The sequence below is a fragment of the Xiphophorus maculatus genome, chromosome 15, assembly GCF_002775205.1.
Source record: "Xiphophorus maculatus strain JP 163 A chromosome 15, X_maculatus-5.0-male, whole genome shotgun sequence".
Taxonomy (NCBI): domain Eukaryota; kingdom Metazoa; phylum Chordata; class Actinopteri; order Cyprinodontiformes; family Poeciliidae; genus Xiphophorus; species Xiphophorus maculatus.
The window spans coordinates 20995479-21013573 of NC_036457.1; the positions used below are offsets into that span (position 1 = coordinate 20995479).

An 18095-nucleotide genomic window follows, 5' to 3' on the forward strand; every position below is an offset into this window, starting at 1 on the left:
CCAAACGATATCATCAAAAACTCAAGCAGCATTTGCCAAAAAAGAAAAAAAGAAAAAAACAAACTAACAAACAAACAAAAAAAAAACAATAAAAAGCACATAAATATTAAGTACCCGACTTTCAGTTCAGGTTTCCATAATGTTGAGGTAAGAGAATGCAAACGTAGAAATAGTAAAAACAGCAGCATTCACTTCTCAACCCACTTTGTAAAAGCTGAGGGACCCTGACATTTATCAAACATGTATTCATTTACCTGAAACAACTGATTCTGACAGACTGTAACAAACAAGCAAATATAACACTGCTCTGCCATCTTTGGTGTCACCTTCAACATAAACAGCAAGATAAATACATCAGGCTTAACGCTTTAAGAACATATCAAAGATCAAACTGGTACTTCCATCACTGGGACTTTAAAGCCGTTTTGCTCAGTTGGTCAACTTTCCAAATTGGGAGGCATCATCAGCAAATACCAGTTGTTGGAGGATCAATCACAGAATCCTTCAGAAGTCCAATGATAGCCTTTTTGGGAAACTCTAACAACAAAATGTTTGTTTTTTAAAAACAGTTTGCAAAATCAATATGGTGAAGTGACAGAGGAGAAAAATAAACAATAACTGACAGAAACCTGTAACATCATATAAACAGAGATATCTGAATGCTGATTAAAGTCAGCACATAAAATGTTACTTCAAGTACAGTGCAAACAAACAGACATAAGTGCCTTTTAAAGTTACAAAGTATGAATTAAGATGTTTGATGTTCTTGCACCATTTTTAAATGTTCTAATATTCCACAAAAACAAGCTGGTAAGTCTGTTTGCTTTGTTTTTTGTTTTGTTCCTGTAGTGCCACCTAGAGGGCTAAACGGAAAACAGTTTATGTCCTAAATGTTACTCAGTATACATTCAGTATACAAATACAAACCTGTGTGTTTATGTAATATCTACAAGAACACAGAGAGAACCATTGTAACATTTTTCACCAACAAAGGGAGGCCATTGTGGAAAGAGAGGACATTTCCTTGTTCTTCACTTTTTTCAATTGGAATGTACTCTACAAGTTAGGTGTAGAGGTATAGTTAATGTTGTAGTGCAGATGTTGACATGCCTGTCTTGAGATTATCAAGGAAGAATGGATGGGCCTAAAAGTTGTTTCCTATAGACATTTCACTAAAAGCTCAGTTGACCAGAGCTGCTAATATGTGTCACTGGATCTGGTGTCTTTGTAAAAAGGTCTACATGTGAGTAGCAGCAGTCAAGAGGCTTTGCAAACTGATGTACCTGTGGATCTTCTTAACTTCCAGAACAACTTTCCCAGAGTGAACACGGATGCTGGACTGGTGGTCTGAAACCAGAACAAGAAAAAAAAATTAGAGGACACCAGATGAAGTACAAACAATAACAGAAATAAAAGTTGATTGACCAAACTATTCTTACCCTTGTCCTACTCTGGCAGGAGAATTTCTTTGCTAGCTCTGATATTACCTAAAAAGTTAGTCATAAGTTAGTTCAGTGCATGAAATGTTTAATGGAAACATTACATCTTATTCGAGTGCAATAACTTATGCATAATATTTTTGGCTACAAATCTGACAGCCAAGGGACACTAACCTTTTTGTCCGACAGTGTTCCAAACATCAGAATGCAGAAACCCTTTGGAAACACATAGACGAGGCAGTTTCAACACATCAGAATGGTATTACTGACAAATCGCAATTTAAAAATGTTGTAATTATTGTTACCTGAAGTGAATTTAATAATGCAAATGCAACATCGAGTCCAACGTTCTCTGAAACCATAGTTCCGATTCCCAAAACCCAAGTTACACCAAAAATTGGTGTTAGTACAGCCGTACACCTGACAATAGCCAACAGAGCATGCCTCTCTTTTGCTTGGGTTCCAATCATTCCGACTCTTCTCCTCAATATTTTGGATATCACCAGAGTCAGGATTATGATGTTTATAGCCACTATTATAAGGGCAGGGATCACAAACGCCAGTGACGTTTTATGCATATCCCAGGAGAGCCAGAAGACATTTGTTTCTCCAATGTAGTGATTTGAGGGAGCAGTAACAGCTATGGTTATTGTTGCAATGATCAGCGGAGCTCCATATCCCAAAGAGAATCCAATGATCAGCATGGCTTTTTTAGACAGACCTACAGCAAAGACATTGAAAGTCCGGTAGAGCAGCAGCAGGGCCGAGGCTAACATCCAGAAGAACAGGGCCAGGTAGAAAGAGTGGATGAAGAAGGTAGCGGCTGTGCAGGCCGGCACACTTTTTGTGTTTGAAATGGCTGCTCCAATAATGAACCAAATGTCTGCAATCAGTAGGGACAGAGCGATGTTGACGATGGAGACGTGACGAAAGTACAATGTCATGTTGTCCCCAATTGTTTTCCAAATTATGCCTTCAGTGATGAGACATATAATCAAGGAAACAATGGAAATTGCAAGTCCAATGTATGTTATGTAGGTAGATATAAACTGATCAGAACTGTTGGGTGACATGAGAATAGAAAACGAGGTTGTGTGGTTGCAGTGGCAGCTGGTCATTCCGTTTTCATTGAATACTAGCGAGCAGCCATCGTCATTCCATCCTCCAAGACCGCCAAAGAGGTTGAAATCCCAGAAAACACATTCAGGATTTCTCAACCTATCATCTAGAACATGAAATGCTAAAGAAATATTTGTAATTTTGTCTTCGGGCCAAAGAAGTGCAACCTTTCCATTGATTACTTTGGATGATGAATTGCTTTTATCTCTTGGAGGAAGCACATTATCCATGAAAGCAAATATTATGGTAGTTATCGAGTGATTGTGTCCACAAGTGTTGGGTGTGTCTATTTTCACCGAGGAGTTTAAGTCAACACTGCAGTTCACGAATGTGAACTTGTTCAAACAAATATGGGGTGTTTCAATGCTGAAGGATTTGTTAACAAGACGGGATGTGATTCTTTCAATAGAGTACAGTAGTGAAGAGCTGGCATTGTTCACTTTGACGCCCTCTTTTGTTTCATCAGTGTTTCTTGTGTTGTTGTTGTTGAGGGTTTCCCACGACGTCTTTGCCTTGCCAATAGTGAGTGTGCCTACAGTTTCCAGGATGTTCTGGAATGACAGAAAATCAATATATAAAAGCTGAAAAGTACATTTCTCTTCAAAACAAAACAACAAAAAACTCAATTACATACCTTCATGGAATCTTTTTCTATTTTAATTTCTAAAGATGATGCTGAATTTGCTACATTAAAAAGGATCCTCACAATGGCTTCAATGTTGGCTGAAGAGTTAGTTATTTTTTCAGTGAAGTTGACAGTCACATTGCTGAGTTGCTCTAAGAACAGTGGAAGAGTGAGTTCATCCAAAACCTGTAACATATATATAAAAAAATCTGTCTTTTTAAAAAGATATATTTCTAATATGATCTGAAAAGATATTGAAATTTTGGTGTATTATTTTGTACTACATACAAACTGAATAAATCCAAGCTAAAATAAAGTAAAAACGAATTCTCAGCAGCATTTCGGAAAATGATCAGATTATGGTTCATTTAATGAAATGCAGTGTAGCAGAGGTACAATTTTTTTTCAATACAATGACTGAGAGTGAGAAAAGTCCAGAGAACAAGATGAAGATCACCTCAGATTGATCTAGCAGGTTCTTCACAACTTCTAAAACACAGTTGTCTTGGATCTGTCCGTATTTACCGTCCGACTGACAAACTGCTGTTATTTCTCCCACCTTCCCCTTTTCGCAGCCCGACGCAGCCAAAAAACCTATCGGTCCGTTACCAAACATGTCATTTTGACACGTAATATCTTTGGAGAAAGAAAAATGTTTAATTGTGGTTAAAGTTGTCATTTGAAACATGGTTACATGTATTTTTTTTTTATGTATTTGAATGTTATTCGGCATCGATTAAGACTCACTTTTTGATGGACTGAACATCAGTGTGATATTCTTTGAAAATTTTGATGAGTTTTGTGATTCACAGGTGAAGATTTTCTCTTTTACTGAACAATTTTCCACTGTATATTTATGGGTGACATAAGAAGCTCCCCTGACATCTGCAATACAAAGTTATCAACATTACATTAGATACTTCTGAAGGGCGAAAGGGCATATTCATTAAAGAAACGTTTACAGAGTGGGCCTTGAAAAAGTATCGATGCCAATCTAAGTTTCTCATTGTGTCACACAATAAACCACAAACTCCAATGTTTAGTGGGATTTTGTGGCAGACCAAGAGAAAGTAGATCAACATGTAAGGCTGAATGAAAGTCACCCAAGGTTTTATGTTTTGTTAGAAAATACAACAATTTATTGTATTTAACATGTGTACACGTTGCTGTAGTTTCATTTTTAGAGGATGGTTTCTTTGTGTAAATCATCACATCATTGTGACGGCCAGGCAGGTTTTTTCCTTGTTAGATTTTACCTGTGTTTAGAAATGTAACCGTGTAGCCATTGTTGACAGAGCAGTTCAGTAACACAGAGCGCTGTGTGTCACAATCCACTGACATCTTAACTGGATTCACGTAGATTTGAGGGATCGGAATGGCTTTGGCATTTATGCTCTGTTTGAAAGTTGAATTGTCTCCCCGTTTTAATTTACAGACGTAAATCCCTGGTGGAAAAAAACAACAACAACAAAACAGTTCACTGTTAACATAACAAACATTAAATAACTTCATACAGAAAACAGCACGGCAATATGTGAATCCACTTATCCCTTCATTCAAACACAGACTGCATGTACTCGTGGAAGTCGGTACCGTAAAGAGAGACGTAAACTTTAGTTGATGCACTGGACTGCAGGCAACACTAAACAGTTTGTGTTTGAGAGTGTTATCATTGGGACAGCCCAGACTCTGTCTGAAAGTAAGGGTGCATTCACACCAGCCCTGCTTAGTCCACTTCAATCAAACTCTAGTTTGGTTAACAAAGTCGGGTTCGTTTGGGGAGAGGCGAATGTGTTATGAACCCAAAAAAGCAAACTCTGGTCTGCTTACAAACCCAGGGGTCAGTTCAGCTGAGGTGATCTCAAGTGATTGTATGTTGTCTGATATTCTTCATCAGAACAAAGTTCTATCTTCCAGTTTCTAGGTTCTACATGCAACAATTTCCCACCTGATCGTTCTCATTGCTCAATCAAGTTTAAATCGGTTCCAAGCTCCTCTGTTGGTTCTCTGTCTCTTTATATTAACTCCACATGTGCACTTTGCAATGTGCAGAGTCTTAATGTGTGTGACTAGGAAACATTAAATGTGTATAGCTTCTAATATATGAACAGATTATTCAACAAATGTATTTCTATAATCCTGTAACCTATAAAAAAAAATCTTGCAAAACAGACATCAGCAATTTTTGCAGTGTTAAAATTGTATATTTTGCGATGACATCATTAAATCAGTGAATATTTTATGTTAAAAATAAGAAAATATCTTAAGGAACTGGGAATATCATTATTGTCAACACTGGACAAAAAAAAACATTCTTACCATCTTTCAGTGGAAAAAAAGAAGACAGCGTTAGGACCGACTGTCCATTCTTCAAGGAAATCCCTTTCTCAATGACTGTACCCATGTGTGTCCACTCTACGCTTTTGACCACAGTAAAGTTGAGGTCTTCAGGAGGAGGGCCACAGGTTAATGTCATTTCTTCCCCAGCAAATACAGTCGTGTTATTAACTTCTTCGACTATTTGAAGCAGAATATTAGAAAATAATTAGACCTCATTACATACAGGTAATTTATTAGAAGACTACAGAAGAGCACATTCTCCAGTTTACTTACCAGCAAACTCCACCGGGTATGTTTCTGCCAGGCGTTTTAACATTTCATCTTTTGCTAATTTAACTTGTGAAACATCACCAGAGGGTGTAATGAGGGTGTAGTAAGCGATGGTACTTCCACTCCTGCAAACGACAGAGATGTAAAAAGTGGTAGAAACAATTGGGATAAATATTCAATACTAATATTTATATCCTCCAAAAATGAATGGGGGCTATTGTTTTTTAATAAAGACTACAATGTTAATTTTGTATAATCCCTAAAAAATGCTCTTGTATACTAGAAGGAATGGAAAGCTAACTACTTGAATTCTTGCTGAATTCTTTTTACGTTTTACTTGAAGAAATTTCTAATTTGAGTCAAAGATAGTTTATATCAACATTTTTGGTTACAAATTGACCAACGATTACACGTGACGCGAGTACACATGTGAAAAGCTATGGAGGTGCACCATTCCAGTCAGTCCTGTCTGCTCCTACGTTTGACAAACCGTTTTACAAGCCTGTGAACTTGTCCTACTAATTCTTTATATGTAAATTGTGAAGTGCTGTGACTGACAATATTTAGATTACATGTGTTTGGTATGAAACTAATGGCATATCTGGAAATGTTGATCTATATCTTATATATAAACTTATATAGTACCTTACATATTTGAAATATTCTGTTTCCACAGATGACCACTGTGAATGGCTTTATTTGGAAAGTTTTGACAAATTTCAAAACTACTAAGTTTGTGCAATAATACGTGCATGCGTGTGTGTACACCTGTGTCCAAACATGCATATTTCAAATGTATATAAAAACAGACTAACCTGAAGAACAAACTCTGGACTTTACATGTTTTTGACACAAACTTCTGACAGTTGCTTTCAGCCTGTTTAAGACAAAAAAAAGAGTCAAGCCACAAAAAATAATGTCTCTCTTTATCTAGAAATTCTTCAATGGTGTTATAATAAAGATGGATATAAATTAATACTTACCGCACCATAGACATCTTCATAAATGTTACTGGATGGATCATTGTATGAGTTTTCAAAATCCATGTTAATTGTGAGGGTTCCCTTAAACTCTTTTAGGGTTTTGTTTACCATTCCAGATGAGGTTGCATCTACTAATGTTGTATTTGACATGGTTCCTGATGAAAATGCACGTATTGTTGTCGTTTTTTCTAGTATAGCTGCATTTGAAGTTGTCTCAACTGCTGTTTGTTTTGGGGTTACATTTGCCACTGTGGTGTCAAGTATTGTTTCTGGTGAAGTTGCATTTGACATAGTTGTTTTTAGAGTTATCTTCTGTGTGGTTGCATGTGTTACTGTTGCGTTTAGTGTTATTTCTGATGTAACTACATCTACCACTGTTTTATTAACTGCTACTTGTGTTGTGGTTACATCGGTCAGTAGTGTGTTAAGCTTTTCTTGTGAAGTTGCATTTGACATTATTGTGTTTTGACTTTGGTCTGTTGTGGTTTTATTTGTCACTCTTGTGCTCAGGTCCATTCCTGATGACGTTGCATCTAATAATCGACTATTCAGGATTGTTTCTGATGAATATGTACGTGCGTCTGTCGTGCTTGGAGCGGTTTCTGGTGAAGTTGTATGTGTTACTGTTGTGTTTACCATCGTCTGTGGAATATCTGCATTTGAAGGTGTCTTAGCTTCTATTTGTGCTGTGGTTAGATTGGTTGTATCAAATATTATTTCTGGTGAAGTTGCATTTGACATTGTGTTTAGAGTTCCTGGTGCAGTTGCATGTGTTTCTGCTGAACTTGGCATTATTTCTGGTGTAACTGCATATGTGACTGTTTTCTCACTACTTGTATTTCTTGTGGATTCATTTGTCACTCTTGTGCTCAGACCCATTCCTGATGAGGTTGCGTCTATTGATCTTGTTTTCAATGCTGTTTCTGTTGAATATGTGTGTGTGTCTGTTGTGCCTGGGGTTGTTTCTGGTGAGGTTGCATGTGTTAGTGTTGTGTTTACCATTGTCTCTGGTCTCTGTTTACCATGTACAGCTGCATTTGACATCGTCTCCACTGCTATTTGTGTTGTGGTTACATTTGTCACTGTTGTGTCGAGTATTATTTCTGGTGAAGTTGCATTTGCCATTGTTGTGTTTTGTCTTCTGTCTGGTGTGGCTGCATTTGAAACTGATGTGTTTAGGGTTATGCCCAGGATAGTTGCAGCTCCCTCATCTACTATTCCTGCTGTGGTTACTTTTTTCACTGTTGTGTTCAGAGCCAACCTTGGTGAGGTTGCATCTTCTAATCCTGTAGTTTTGGTTGTGATTACTGAATAATCATGTTTTTCTTGTGTGCTTAGAGGCATTTCCGGTATAACAGCACTTGAAGTTGTCTCTACTGCTTCTTTTGCTGTGGTTTCGTTTGTCATTGTTGTGTGAGGATCTGTTTTACTAAACAAGGAAACAATTGTGTTTTGACTTGGTCCTAGTGTGGTTACATTTAATGTTGTGTTTGGTACTAATAATAGTTTGTTAACATCTCCAACTGTTGTGTCTCTTTCTGATGTGGTTGCATTCATCACTGGTGTATCTGGTGTTGAGCTTTTTAGAGTTTTATCTTGCTTTATTTGTGTTATTACTGTTTCCGTGGCTGCAGTAGCTTGCAATTCTTTTAACAATGTTGTGTTTGTAACTTTATTGTCTGGAGTTGAATAATTTATTGGTGGTGTTGATGTCACTGTAAAAAAAAAATCAAAGAACATTAAGTTAAAAAAACAATACATTTAAAAAGCTAACAGAAGCAATTAATTGTTTTTAAGGATTAGAGAGCAAAAATAATTTAATGATAAATCAACAAAATACAATATCTTTCACACACATTCAGAACATTTTGTGAAACTGAAGAGGTGAATTATTTTTTCTGCTGTGCAACTTAAGACACCAAGTTGTCCAAATTATCACCTGTTCACAATTATGTACTTTTTTAATTTCACTTTACATCAACATACACATTTATGTAGGTTTATCACATTATCACATAAAATACTAAGAAAATACACTAACCTTGGTGATTTAATGTGACAAAATAAAAGTTTGCTTTGTAAAAATATGTTTTTATGACATAATCTACACATGAAACATCTGAATTTGTGAAAATGTGAAGGTTTTGACTGATGCAACTAGAAGTTGAACCTGTTTGCTGAAACAAACTCTAAGCTCTGTTCATCTGTTGAACTACAAGTCAGATCTTCATGTTTTTCATACCTGTGGGAGGTGTAGGAGTTAAATCACACTTAGTAGCATCTGAGGAGTAAGAGAAGAAACAAAATTAAATAAAAGCAACATATCTAGGATCATTAGGACTAGAGTCTGAAATACATATTACAAACAAACAAGGTCTCTCCAGCTGCGATTCCATTACGAATGTTTGCAAAACTTTGTTGATATTCTACTAATGTCACCCTCCTACCACTTCCTGTTGTCTTCTTTGTCTTTTCCACCAGTAGAAACATTCAGCTGTTGATCAGTGACTCGTGGGTTGTGAAAAAGTGTTTCCATTGCAGTTTTACAAAATACACAAATTTCAACATGACCGAAAAACTCACTCATCCTAATGCAAACTTTTTATTAAAAAAACATGTTTTTTCCTTTTGCTTTTTTCCCCCAAAATTGCTGTGTTTTCATTAAGCTAATTTATTTTCATAATTCCAATTTGTGTGGATATGGTCAATCGAATGCAACTTTTGATCTTGGACAGATGTCTTTTTGATTGACATTAACATTTATTAAAAAACCCCACAAAAAAACCCCAAACAGAATGCTTACTTGAGACAGGCTGACAGAACTCATCATTGGGAGGAAGTCCATATAAACATGTACAGGTTTGATTGTTGCATGAGTTGCTGCTGTTACACGTGTCACATGGCCAAGCAAAGCCGCTCTCACATTGACACTGGAGCCCATTAGCAGAGTTTGGATCACAGGCTGTTTCAAAAAAAGTTTTTTTTAATTCTCATTTAATCTGATTCACGAGGTAAACCATTTAACTTAAACTGTTACTTACCTGTGGTGAAGGACATCTCTTTCACTCCCACAGACTGAGAGAGGGCTAATGGGAAGGAAATGTTTTGCAGATAACTTCTGAAGGAGCTGAATATGCTTGACGAAACACTAGAGGTTGGGATGAACAAGACAATGCCCACATTGATGTCCGCAGCGTCTGTGTGTGAGAGGTAAGAGAAGAGTTCATGAAGCTTGTTGATGAGAAACACTTTTCACGTTAACAGTTTAACTTCAGGCGAGTCAAACTGCATAAACTTTAAGAGGCTCAGTTACTTTTAGAAACAAGACAAAACTGTGCATGAGTTCAGTATAGAGCTGAACAGATTTATTTCACACCAAATCATCAATTCTTTTGTTCTTAGGACACTTAGTAACCACGCCACCTGTGTGCTTAAGGTCATCATCCATTTGCCACCAAGGGTCATCCAGGTGGAGTCTAGATGTTGCTTCAATTATGTCATGGGAAACTTCTGACATGTTACCTGACCTAACTGAGTTAATTGGAGACACAGCTGTGGATGTATTTTAAGGCCACAGCACCAGTAAACTGCTCTCTGGTTTGACACCATGGGAAAATCAAAAGAAATCAGCCAAAATATCAAAAGCAGAATTGATTGTGGAGCTGAATGATCCTTGGGAACAATTTTCAGATGCTTGAAGGTGCAGCATCAATCTGTTCAAACAATTGCACCCAAATACTGTATATACATGATGGGAATGTCCAATCATCATGCCACTCAAGAAGAAGACTGTGTCCCAGAACCTGTCTCCTGGGAGATTGTGTTTTGGTCTGAAATGTGGAAATTGGCCCAGAACAAAAACCAAAAACCTTGTGAAGCTGGTAAGACCGAGTCAATATTATCGATAGTGAACCTTATCCTGTACCCGCATCAACTGAAAGGCTGCTGAGCAAGAAGGAAGCCATTACTCTAAGAAAACATAAAAAGGATTACAGTTTTCAAATACAGACAGAGAAATGACATGTTTCATTTTTGGAAACATGCCCTGTGGACTGATGAAACTAGAGAGGAACTGTTTGGCCACAAAGACCGTTGCCACAATTGGAGGAAAAAAGGGGAAGCCTTGTAACACCATCCCAACTGTGAGTGGCTGCAGCATCATGTTGTGGGGCTGTTTTGGTGCAGGAGGAACCGGTACGCTGCTTCCCAGCTTCTACTTAACATCTCCACCAGAGGGCATATTTTCTAGAAGTCGTACATATTGAAATGTCAGCATATGCATTGTTAAACCCTCTCTAAACATACCTATTTGTCTGCTGTTTGGCTGGCAGAACTGACCATCAGCTGGCAGGTCATTAATGCAGCCACATGTGTCACCAAGCATGACGTCACACACTCCGTATGCAATGCAGTTGTTGTTAGACCAGGCAAAGTTCTCCTCACACACACACTGGTACCCAGTTACGTTAGGTGAGCACACTGTGGGGATAAACCATCAGCACATAGTGGAAATGTTTCATAGCACACTTGCTGAAAGACTTCAAATGTGGATCTATAAACTGAAAAATACCTGTTGTGGTGACCATACTGGAAATGTGACTTGTGCTGTTGATCAGTATGGGGAAGCTGAGGTTCTTCAGAAACAGTTCAAGAACCTCCAGCTCAGAAAGGCCTAGAACAACTTGGAACTCATAATCATTGGTATTTGTTGGAACTAGAGTGGAAACAGATACAAACATTAAAACCTTTATGTTGATTCTATAGGCATATTTTACAAATAAATAATGAACATTGTGCTCTGCAGTGACTCACCTTCTCTTTTCTCTCTTTCATGAAGACTGGGTGAGTTGATTTCCATCAAGTCCTGTAAAAATCATCAGATTAATCCAACTGTGAAACCAACACTGATCAATAACTGTTTTTGGTATATACCGAATGGGCCATGATGCCTGGTAGTTTAGTTTTCAGTGCTTACCTCATAGAGGGGTGTGAACCCCGGCGGGCTCACAGTGTAGCATAAAACCAGAGGAATAAAACCAAACCACACTGCTTTGGGGAAAACCATTCTGACTAAAGAGAGAATAAAAACCATCATCATAAAAAAAAAAAAAAAAACATTTATCGCCTGCAGCACACTGTTTCATACTTTTTTTAAAGCTACAAGGAAGTAATCAATAAACATGTGCGGAAAGAGAAAAGGGAGAAAAGCAAATGCAAAGTATTCTGCTAATAGAACATTTTCAACTGTTTTTCTTTTAGAGTACAAACTTTGAATAAAGGTGTGAAGAGTAACGGCGGTACTCTTCACACCTTTATGGTCCTGAATCTGTTGCACACCCTGATGCCCCCCATGGATTCCATGGATTTTCAGAAACAGCAAAGAATTTTTCTTTGGCATTGGAGAACATTGAAGAGGAAGTCCCTCGCTGGAAACACTGCGTACTGGAGACCGAAAGAGGATTTGATTCAGTTCTCACACATCTTCTCGGTGAGACGACTGCATGTCGAAAGACAGAAGAAATGACTGAAAACGTCCTTTTTGCCTTCATTTCCAAAATAATGGATCTCAGGTGGAAAGATCAAAAGTCTTTTCAGCGTTTCATTGACGAGGTTTACTCCTCACCTCCGAGACTTTTGTCCTCAAAGGAGATTTCTAATGTTAAGGATCAGATTTAACTTGTCCTTCTGAACGGTTCACTCAAGAAGCCTTTTATATGTCTTTACCTTTCGCTCCTCGATTATTAAAGATGTTATTTCCTGTACACCTTTAACACTGTTTGATTCACAGAAACAAAAATGTGATTTTTAAACAAAGGAGAGAAAAATAAAGCAATCTACAGTCAATTTAGTGGTTCCAACAATGTTTTCATTAACTTGTCCAAACCTCTTGTTGGGGATTTCATATTAGCGACAAAATAACAGAAGATTGGGAAGATTGAATTAAACTAATTCAAATGACTGAAGGGTCAAGACTAAACCATTAACAAGGTTACTCTCAAGAATGAACATCAGCTCCTGGTATAACCTGCATAAGGTCATAGTTGTATGGGGCAGAGAAATAATAATCAGAAAGTTCCCTAAAAGTGATGGCATAGCTGGTTTTGAAAGTCCTATTGGCGAGTAGGTGGTAAGAGGTATCAATTGTAGTGGGGAGTTAAAATGAACAGAACTACTGTCATTCACTGGTTCAACATGTCTGAACAGATTTGTATAAAAACTCCCATAAAAGAGCCGAGCTCTAGTGGGTGACACATGTGTTCATGGAAAATACTCCAGGAAGCTCACAAACGGTTCAACGTCTCGATATTGGAACATGAGCAGGAAATGGAATATTCAATCCTGACACAACTTGTGTGAATGTGTGTGTGAAGGGGTAAATGATTGGATGTAGTGTGAAGCGCTTTGGAGTCCTGTGGCTAGGAAAAGGCTCCATTCAAGTTCAGGTCTTTTGAAGAAAGTCCACCAATCCCCAGGTTACCCAACATTACACACATATCTTGCCTATAAATTCTAGGGCTTAGTAGGTAAATTTGGGTGGACAAAGACTTATTAGGTAGGAGTTCTGTCCATCTAAGGTGGTGATGCTTACAGCGAAAACAAGTTACTCAACGGGATAAGCTAAAGTAAACTTCTGTCTTCACTTCTTACAGATGTCTTCATTTTCATTGGGTTTTTTATTTGTTTTTGTCAATCTGGACAGATAAATTCACTTCATTTTGTTAGACCTGTCTCACTGAACTATTTGGCTGGAGAACAGGAACCGGTGCTGCTTGCTGGAACAACATATTCCCTTTTAGAAGTGCTTCATTCGACCTCGTGTCAGGGCCACCAGCCATCCACCTGCTTGCCTGTACTAGCAACACTCCGCTGCTCATAAATAAAGGATGTTATGTTCATAGGCGTGGAAACCTGGTACACCTGGAGAGTGCTGTTCGCGTGAGAGTTTTGAGGTGAATTTGTTTGAATAATTTGCATCTCATAATTCAATAGGCCACTATACTTAGGGAAATGCAGATTTGTTGTACATGTACATGTGAGTACAATGTCGGTTGAAATCAAAATTGAATTATTAGGAAAAAATGTAACAAGTTAGAACAGTGATCAAAACAAATTTTTCTGTCATCCTTTTGTTATTTTTCAGTAAAGTTTTGCCAGCAGAATGTTTAAATCCCGTTTCTGTGACCATGAAAGCCAGAATTTATATTTATCATATAACTGCTCTCCTCTAACTGCCTTGAAAATGCCCTCACTGAACTCTTACAGTTAGCAAACTCCCCCACACTGACAACATCTTTAATTATTATCAAAACTAAAATATGAAATTAAAGAACTAGTGCTCATTTTAATGCCTGCAAACACTCTGTGAAGTATCTCTCGTATCAACAATCTTATTCTGTGTATTTAGAACTTTTTTCCAGTTCTCTTTTTCAAAGATTTTGATCATTTCTAATTAACTTTTAATCATGATTGATATGTCATACTCTGAAATGTTTTGTAACTGAATGGTCAACTGTCTGATATTCTGTCATGTCTGATAGAATGGGAATGCAATGAGAGAATGGTTTCCACAAGGATTTTCAGATATTTGTGGTAGGAATAAAATTATACATTTTGTTTTCCCATCAGCTGTGTACAGTGATGTATGTCGAACTCACCTGGAGTCCTTTACTAATTGGTAAAGTGGTTGCGACGTCGTCCTCTCCACCAGATGTTGCCGAGTAACCATAGATCTCTGTTTGCTTTCTCAGAAAAAAGAGAAACCAACGATTTATTGAAAGTCATCTCAGAAAGAATACATTTCTGGAATTTTTCCAACCAAAACTGAAAATAAGTCTACATTTTTACCTTCACTGAGTACCAACTGACGTTTTGTCTGCTCTGTAAACAAGAAAAAATTATAGCTGGAGTTCAAATATGTAACCATTTCTTAAACACCAAGCTCCACTAAACATCATAAGGTGCTCGTGTAGATTGTAGTTACATGGTATAAGAAAGCAGTGTGAAATAAGATGATTACCTCTCGCTGGATCCTGGCATCCAAAGAAGCTATGTTAGAACTGAACATCACTTTTCCTGCTCACGTTCAGACACAGACATGAACCGTCTGTGAACTTCCTGGAGTATTTTCCAGCAGTCACATGGGTTATCTAACTCCAGTCAAATGCTCGTTCCGTGCTGAACTATTTCAGTGTCCAGTTTCACTGTCCTGCTTGTTCTTCTGTCTCTATTTCAAGAGTTGAATCATTTCAAATCGAAATTATCATATAAATATATGTTGAAATGTCAACTGCACTGTAAAATACATAATTTTACCATATAAATATGAATCTTACCATATTTCTACGATAAAATTTTGGCAACCGCAGCTATTGTGCCGTGAATTAAAAACTTTTTTTCTTTTTTTTTTTTACAGTGTGGGCCAAGTTTGCAAGGAAGTTTTCAAAGTTTATACAATTAGTTGTGAAATTTTTAAGAATGCTGTAAGTCTTTGGAGGCTTACTTTTTATTTTACTTGCATACATTATTTTTATTGTACAATAATAGACTGAAAATCAGTTGTAAGTAGACTGAAATAAATAAACTTTTCATTTTCATTAGCAGTACCCAAACGGCTCTTGAATCATTATGGGTGGATTTGATTGTTCAAATTCATTCATTTTGCTTTTGTTAAACCTTCTAATATTCAATCTGTCTTCTGCTTTACTTTATGTAAGAATCTGCTTACCAAAACCTGATTCATATCACGAAATAACGGGTATGTTACAACACTAGAAACCGGAAAGAGTAGTCAGGGATGAAAGTCAATGTTTAACATGTTTTGCTCGTTGCCTAGATACAAGGAGGAGGTGGTAAGTGATGCCTAATTATGGTAATGAGATGGAGTCTGACAAGTATGAGATTAAAAGTTCTTGTCCAGACTTCAGAGACACGATGAGAGCTGCAGTAATGCTGTGATGCTAGTCAAAATGATTTTCTGAAGATATATGTAAAAAAAAAAAAAAAAAAACAGCAGTTGAGATTAGACATTTTTATTTGAATAACATTTTCTATTGCTTCTGCTGAGTAATATGGAAACTTTGAACAGAACTGGAGCTGTAGATTATCTTCATCCTTGCAATGAAGTTGGCCGTTTTTCTTCTTCCCTCCAGAATGTCTCCTCCAAGTTGTGTGTTTTACTATATATTTTTCTTGCTGTTGCAGCTGTCGTCACAGTGTGTGGAAACCTCCTGATAATAGTCTCCGTGGGTTACTTCACACAGCTCCACACTCCGACCAACTCTCTCATCGTCTCCCTGGCTGCGACGGACCTTCTGGTCGGAGTGCTGGTCTTTCCTTTCAGCATGGCGTTCTCCCTGAGCTCCTGTCTGCTTCATGAAGGCCTTATATGTCAAGTGCGGGACACCTTCGACATTTCCCTGAGCACCTGTTCTATTCTGAACCTGTGTTGCATTGCTGTTGACAGATATTACGCAGTGTGTCAGCCTCTCGCCTACAGAACCAAGATGACCAACAGTATTGCAGTGGCGATGATTCTGGCGAGTTGGAGTATTTCCGGGTTAATTGGAATCGGTATAACTATTGCTGGATTAAATCATGAACCGTGTGAAGAAAACTGTTCTATGGAGGTTCTGTTATCCAGCACTCTAGGTCCGACGTTTTCCTTTTATCTTCCGGCTCTCATTATGCTTTGCATCTACCTAAAGATTTTCTTAGTTGCACAAAGACAGGCGCGCGTCATCCACATCAATAAAAACTCTGGAGGAACAGCAAGCAAGAGGGAGAGGAAGGCCACAAAAACTCTGGCTATCGTTATGGGCGTTTTTCTCATCTGTTGGACTCCTCTGTTTGTTTGCATAACCCTGGTTCCATTTAGCGCTGACCCGGTGCCAGTTTCTGTGATTGAGACGCTTAACTGGGTTACTCTGACCAATTCCATGCTTAATCCTTTTATCTATGCATTTTTTTACAGCTGGTACAGGACAGCTTTTAGAATGATAGTTTCCGGGAAAATATTTCAGGGGGATTTTGCTAATTCAAAACTGTCTTGATGTCTGTGATGATGAAGAGCCTTTGTCTGGTTGGGGTATGTGTTTGTGATCAAGTATAATTTTTAACCTTTGTGGATACAAGAAAATCTCGTATGTATTTAGCCCTCCTGCAATCTTCAGAGACGGGGTCATTTGTGTGAATTTGCGTGCCTCCATTACTGCTGTCACACCCAAATTTCCCCTCCGTGAAACAATAAAAACTATTCTATTTTTAATTATTTTTTTGAAGAGCTATTTTGAAAACAATATTCTTAACCAAACGTTGAGAATTATCATGTCGATTTGAGCACAGCGAGGATACAGAAGGCTTAGCTTGGAAAACAAAGACTCAATTTTCTTGGAGTCTGACCACAACCTACAGGACTTCTTAAGAAATCAAATTTAGGAGTAAATGTACCGGACTGAGAGAGCAGTTCAGGCAGTTAGCCTTTTATTGTTGAAGGCTAAGGTCGAAATGCAACGCTGCTGCCTACTACTGTGACCACCAAACTGCAGTAGAGATTTCCAAAATGTTAAGATGCCAAAGTATTTACTGCCACCTAGTGGCAACAGAAAAATGGCCAGAACATATGCCTGGCAGGGAATAAGCATCTATTGCATATAATGATTACTCTGTGTGTAATTATATTACACACACTGCAATATAATTACAAAGACCAGATGGACTCAGACCTGAACCTTCAGAGCCACATAAAGACAGTTACTGTAAGATTTGGTTTTTCCCTGTGTTGTTAAGTTTTTGTGTGTTGTTTTCAGTGTTGTCCTGGCTACCCCTTGATTGTTCCCAGCTGTGTCTCGTTCCCTGATTACCCTCTGTGTATTTAATGCCACCTGTGTTCCATGTTCTTTGTCGGGTCCTTGTATCTGTCTTGTCAAGCTGTCTAGTTAAGTTTGTTGCTACCAGGTTTTGAGCCCTAGCCTTCTGCTCTTTATCTGTGCTGGTTGGACTTTGGATTGTTATTTTTTCTGAATTCATCATTAAATCATCGTTTCTTCATTTTCTACCTGGGTCCTCAGCATCTGCCTCTCCACCTCACACTGCGCATCATGACAGTTACAAAGTCGGCCTTCTATCACCTGAAGAACATTTCTAGGAATAAAAGACTAATGTCTCAGCAAGATCTAGAGAAACTAATCAATGCGTTTATCTTTAGTTGCATTGCTGCAACAGTGTCTTTACAGGTCTGCCTAAATAAATATCACAGTGCAGCTGATCCAGAACACTTCTGCTGGCGTCCTGACTAAAACCAGGAAAACAGAGCACATCACC

General features: G+C 37.9%; 2 protein-coding genes across 2 annotated transcripts; one reads left to right on the forward strand and one right to left on the reverse strand.

The window, feature by feature from the left end:
• Positions 1 to 1237: 1237 nt before the first annotated feature.
• LOC102233292 (adhesion G protein-coupled receptor F5-like) lies at positions 1238 to 11841 on the reverse strand. The gene is given in 12 exon segments (XM_023348244.1): positions 1238 to 1347; positions 1451 to 1487; positions 1614 to 1655; positions 1745 to 3109; positions 3193 to 3369; positions 3641 to 3819; positions 9019 to 9057; positions 9818 to 9862; positions 11082 to 11255; positions 11347 to 11514; positions 11589 to 11680; positions 11771 to 11841. Coding segments are annotated over 12 exon segments (2499 nt in total).
• Positions 11842 to 14414: 2573 nt separating this feature from the next.
• Positions 14415 to 16825, forward strand: LOC102233031 (trace amine-associated receptor 1-like). Its single transcript, XM_005815214.2, has 3 exons — positions 14415 to 14494; positions 15610 to 15625; positions 15926 to 16825. Exons 1-3 carry the CDS (start codon positions 14415 to 14417, stop codon positions 16823 to 16825), a joined length of 996 nt encoding a protein of 331 aa, XP_005815271.2.
• The last annotated feature ends 1270 nt before the right edge of the window (positions 16826 to 18095 follow it).